The sequence below is a fragment of the Corvus brachyrhynchos genome, unplaced genomic scaffold (genome assembly GCF_000691975.1).
Source record: "Corvus brachyrhynchos isolate BGI_N302 unplaced genomic scaffold, ASM69197v1 scaffold875, whole genome shotgun sequence".
Classification (NCBI taxonomy): Eukaryota; Metazoa; Chordata; class Aves; order Passeriformes; family Corvidae; genus Corvus; species Corvus brachyrhynchos.
Window position 1 is genome coordinate 334,634 of NW_008238107.1, and position 5,576 is coordinate 340,209.

General features: G+C 59.0%; 1 protein-coding gene across 1 annotated transcript in view; it reads left to right on the forward strand.

The window, feature by feature from the left end:
- Positions 1–5,576, forward strand: part of LOC103614970 (keratin, type II cytoskeletal 80-like) — a gene marked incomplete at its 5' end in the record, with an annotated part of 14,150 nt that overhangs the window by 6,242 nt on the left and 2,332 nt on the right. The window contains 3 exons of the mRNA XM_017733386.1: positions 1,704–1,764; positions 2,814–2,909; positions 5,354–5,567. Of these exons, the coding sequence (XP_017588875.1) occupies positions 1,704–1,764; positions 2,814–2,909; positions 5,354–5,567 (371 nt within the window). The remainder of the gene's footprint in view (positions 1–1,703; positions 1,765–2,813; positions 2,910–5,353; positions 5,568–5,576) is intronic.

Sequence of the window (5,576 nt, forward strand, 5' to 3'; positions counted from 1 at the left end):
TGTCACAGCCCCCTGCCCTCACAGCTTCCTCTGCAGCTCCAGGGAGCTGCTCCAGATAGTCCAGGTCAGCTCCTGAGCACGACTTCCCCCCTTTCCAACATCTGCTCCCCAGCCCCAGGCACAGCTCCCTGTTCCCACACGTTGTGCACAGCAAGGAAGGCTCCCAAAAACCTCCTGGGCTCCCAAGAACCTTCTGGCTGGATGTGCCAGACCCCAAACAGCAGCACATGGCTGCATTCCCGATGTCTCTGTCCCCAGTCTGTTGGGACATCCCATTTTACCTCATTCCCAAGGTCTCAGCCTCCCCCAGATCCGTCTGGTGATGTGTCCAAGCAGCACTGAAAGTCTCAGTTCACAGCCTGGAAATGGGGTCACTTTGGGGCCCTTCCACCAAGAGAGACCCCGAGGGGCCGGAGCGTGTCCAGGGATGGGAACGGAGCTGGGAAAGGGGCTCAGGCTGGAGCAAAGGAGGCTCAGGGGGGACCTTGTGGCTCTGCACAAGTCCCTGACAGGAGGGGGCAGCCGGGGGGTTCGGGCTCTGCTCCCAGGGAACAGGGACAGGGGAAATGGCCTCAGGCTGGGCCAGGGGAGGTTTGGTTGGATATTGGGAAAATTCCTCACGAGAAGGGTGTCCAGGCACTGGCACAGCTGCTCAGGGCAGGGGTGGGGTCCCCAAAGCCGTGTGGATGTGGCACCCGGGGACATGGTCGGGGTGGCCGTGGCAGTGCTGGGGGAGCAGCTGGACTCGATGCTTTCCAAGGGATTTTCCAACTGTAAGGATTCCCTGATTCCATGGAATGTCGTGAGCCCACGGGATCAGGGAGGAGCAGGGAAGCCGTGACCTCCCTGAGAGTTCAGCCTGCTCTGATCCAACATTCCCAACATTCCCAACATTCCCACCGCGTGTCCAGCGCTGTGGGACACCGACCCCCAGCCCAGCACTGTCCTGCTCTGACCAAGCACTGCTGGGCCCAAAGTGGACCCTGTGGCTTTCCTGGTCGGGTCCCTGGGATTTGGGATCACCACAGCCCTGTCCCAGGAGCCAGCGAGGGTTGGAGTGTTCCCTAATTCCCGCTCGTATCCATTTGCCCCTGGCCCTATCCCAGCTGGGCTTGAGCACCTGCGGGGCTCCTTCCTCACAGGGATCCTCGGGACTCCGCCCCATCCCCGGTTGGTTCCCTCCACTCCCTGGGCAGTTTTCCATGAATTCCTTTGCCTGTGTTCTTTCACAAATCACCTGGGCTGAGTTATGGCACCAGTCCAGAATTCTCGGAATTTTCACAAGCCAGAGTTTTCTCCCTTGGGAAGACTCCGACCCTGGAAGTGAAACTCCGAGAAAACATGAGCAGAACAGAAAAGGTTTGGGGTGAAAATGGAAGAGTTTGGGCAGAGCCCAATCCCCCCCCCCCCCCACCCCTTCTTCAGCGCCCATCCCTTTGGGAGGAACCTGAGGCTGCCCAGCCCCAGATGAAATCCCAGTTAAAGCTCGCTCTCCTCTGCTCTGGGATTCTTCATCCCAAAAGTGCTCCTGGTGTTCCAGGGCAGCCGGAATGCGGCAGCTTCTCCTCACTCCTGCCCACGTTGCCTCAAGGAGGGGGAACATCACAGGAAAAGCAGGAAGTTTGGCTCTTTGGGGGTCTCGAGACAACCCTGAGTGTCCCTGAGTTTCCCGTGGTTGATCCCGTGCTTTGGGCACTCCGCAGGTACGAGGATGAAATTCGCCTCTGCAGCGGGATGGAATTCACCTTCATGGAGCTCAAAAAGGTCAGCGGGAAGGGAAGGGAATTTTCCAACTGGATTGGCTCTACCCAGCCCTGCACAGCCAGGGAAGGGCCTGGAGGTGATCCAGGCTCAGCTGGTTTGGGATAACAAGGTCTGGAGGAGGACAGGGAGGGGACCAGTCCCAGTTCCACAGGAGGGTGAGTCTGGAATGACTCCTGAAAATCTCCCGGCAGCACCTGGGGATCAGCCCATCCCCATCCCTGCATCCCGGGATTGCCTGTCAGCCCATCCCCATCCCTGCATCCCATCCCCATCCCTGCATCCCGGGATCTCCTGTCAGCCCATCCCCATCCCTGCATCCCGGGATTTCCCCGGCCTGAGGGGGGGTCCAAGCCCTTCCCAGGCCACCCCCTCCTCCCCGTGTTCCCTCCGGGTGCCATTAGGGTTGGGAAGGGCTGGAATTGATAAAAGGATTTGCTTTGTTCCCTGCGGAGGGGCCACGCCCTGGGCAAACCCCGAGCAAAGCTCTGGAGCCGGGGTGGGAATCCGCTGGAACTGGGATTTTATATCAAACCCCCAGTCCGGGGGCAGGGCAGGGGTGTTGGGAGAGAGGGAATGTTCCCCGGAAATATCCATCCTGGCTAATTCCATGTTTTCCGTGGCACACTCAGCCAGGAAGGGGCTTCCTGGACACCGGACGCCTCCAGGGACGGCTCCCGAGTTTTCAATGAGTGGAGCCTTTAATGAGGGGAAAAGCTGGGAGGGGACGGCCCAGCCCTGCCCGGCGCAGTGGAGCCTCCCACCAACAAATCCCACAAAACAAAGGGAAAAGCTCCTCAAAGGAGCCCGCACCTGCAGTGCAGTCCCAAACGTCCCTGCTGATAAATCCCGGGATGGGGTGGCTGGGAAGGAGCTCATCCCTCCTGGGCAGGGACACCTTCCCCGTCCGGGGTGCTCCAAGCCCCGTCCAGCGTGTCCTGGAACATTCCCAGGGATGCAGCGAGCAGGGCACTCCCTGGGGAGGGGGAGCAGTGGGAATGACTCGCTACAAATCCAGTTATGGACAAAAGGATCCCTTTGCACCCGTGCAGGACCTGGACGCGAGCACCTTGCACCGCACGGAGCTGGAGGTGAAGCTCAAAGGGCTCCAGGAGCTGCTGGAGCTGAAGAAAACCATCTATGAGCAGGTGGGAGCACACCTGGAGAGGGCTGGGGTGCCGTGGGAAACACGGCATTTTGGGGACGGATCCTGGATTTCCACACCCACCGGAGCTTGGCCAGGGTGTCGCAGCCGTGGCCTGGCTTCGGCAGGAAGGATCAGCTGAGGAGCTGATCCCTCTCCTGCACTCAAACCAACACTGGGACTGGGCCAGCACAGTCCTTCTGCCCCAGAGCCGCTGTGGGGGCCTGGGGTCCCCCAGAACAGCCCAGAGTTCCAACCCCATCCCAAACTGGCTGCTGGGGCTCAGCTCCTGCCCACAGGGACAGGGTTTGCCCCAGACCTCGGCCCAGGTGAGCCAAATGTTCAGACTCCGGGAAGAGCCCGAAGCCCAGCACACCTGGAGAGCCTGGGTGCCCTGAAACGCATCCAAGCTCCTCCTTCCCGGGAAAACCAGGGGTCCCCCCCAGCCGGGAATGATCCCAGCCAGGGGGAGGGGCCTCCCTCAGAACCGACCCCAGGCACTGACCCAGGGCCTGGAAGATGTCACCCAGCAGGATCAGCGGTGTGGGAGCACTCGGGGTTTGTCTAAATTCCAGCAATCCGAACCATGACAGTGCCTGATGGAGGAATGTGAACATTCCTTGGGGAAACTGAGGCACAGAGCGGCAGGAGCTGCCTCCCAGCGCAACTGCCCCGGGAGCCCGAGCTGCTCTAAAATGAGATTATTCCTCGTGCAAGGCAATTTTAGCACAGATTTTCTGGAAATGAGGCTCTGCTCCAGGATCTCCAGCTGATTTCCCGTGGGTCCCACAAAAAGCTGCATTTTTTTAACCCCCAATTCGTGTAAAAATCTCATCCCCAGCCTGTCCTGTCTCACCTTCTCTGTGGATTCGATGACAGCAGGTACAGGCACATTCCCGGGGGAGGGAAAATGAGGCAAACTTTGCTTGTTGGGATGAATCAGGAGAAAATCCCACCCTCATTTCTCATGAATGAATGAGCAGTGTGGGGGTTTTATTCACCAAATGATCCAATATTCCCAATAAACACAAATCTTCTCACCTGCTCCAAGATGAACAAAGAAACTCACGGATTAAACACCGGTGGGATAAAATCTCCCGATCGTCCTGCTTTTTGGGGTATTTCTGTGTCACCCCTGAGCCCTTTGTGTGCCCAGCCAGGGAAGGGAAGGGAATCAAGGAGCACAATTCCTGCTCCGGAGGGACCTGAGCGCCAAGGGAAGAACAAAGGAGAGGGAGGAGGAGAAGGAATTCCTGGTGCAAAGCCGGAGATAAGGGAGCAGCTGCTCCAGATGGAGCCTGGGTACAGATCTGGATCCAGGGGCCCTTCCAGGCTCAGGGTGGGGAATTCTCCACTCCAGGCTCTGTTTTCTCCAGCTGTGACTTATCCAGGGCAAGTAAGTGCTCCTGCCTCCCCCCACGCTGCCATTCCCGGGACAGAGGAGAGCAGCAGCTCTGCCAGCCGTGGATGTGTCCAGGGAAGGCTCCTGGCCCCCTGAGGAGCTCTGACGTCCCAAAGAGATCCCGCAGCAGAGCTCGGAAAGGGCATTTTCCAGCCCCCCCAGGCTGCGGGACCATCCACACTGCCTTTGTTTTCCCGAGCCTCCCACATCCATCAGGGATGTTGATGGATTCGTGGGTGTTGATGGATATGGGGCCATGATCATCGGCTCCAGCTCTGCTCCTGGGGAATGACCGACTGGACAGGAGAGAATGCCAGGGGAGGTTTAGGTTGGATATCAGGGAAAATTCCTTCCTGGAAAGGGGTGTCCAGCCCTGGCACAGCTGCCCAGGGCAGGGGTGGAGTTCCCGGCCCTGGAAGTGGCCAGGAGTGTATGGATGTGGCACTTGGGGACACGGTCAGGGGTGGCCTTGGCACTGCTGGGGAACAGCTGGAATCTGGTGATCCTGCAGGTCTTTTCCAGCCTTAAGGATCCAGGATTTTTCCTGCTCCTGGAGTGGTCCAAAGGCACCGTTTTGTCAGATTTTTACCAGGTTGTATCCAAAAATCCCAAACCCCACCTTGACCTGAGTCTGGATTTTATGGAGCAAACACCACCAGATTCCCAGCTCCAGAGAGTGAAAACTTGGGAATTCTCCCCATCTCCATGTGGAAGCTGTTCTGCCAAGCACAGCCCACCTGGAGGGTCCAGCTCTCTCTGACTGCTGGGAATCTTGGATTTGACCAGATACTGGGAAGGAGTTCTTCCCTGTGGGGGTGAGGAGGCCCTGGCACAGGGTGCCCAGAGCAGCTGTGGCTGCCCCTGGATCCCTGGCAGTGCCCAAGGCCAGGCTGGACATTGGGGCTTGGAGCAGCCTGGGACAGTGGGAGGTGTCCCTGCCCATGGCAGGGGTGGGATGGGATGAGCTTTGAGGTTCCTTCCCACCCAAACCATTCCATGGATTTCCAGCTCCGTGTTCTCTCTCCTGTTGTCCTGTGGCTCTGCAGGAGCTGGAGGAGCTGCTGACAGAAATCAAGGACATTTCCGTGGTGCTGGGGATCGACAGCTGCTCCCGGCCGGACCTGGGCAGGATCGTGGAGGACGTCAGGGCCCAGTACGAGGCTCTGGCCCTGCGGAGCTGGGAAGAGGCCGAGGCCCTCACCCGGAGGAAGGTACCAGAGCCCTGCTCCGTGCCAGGAAAGGACAGGAGGGATTGGCCTGGAACCGGCC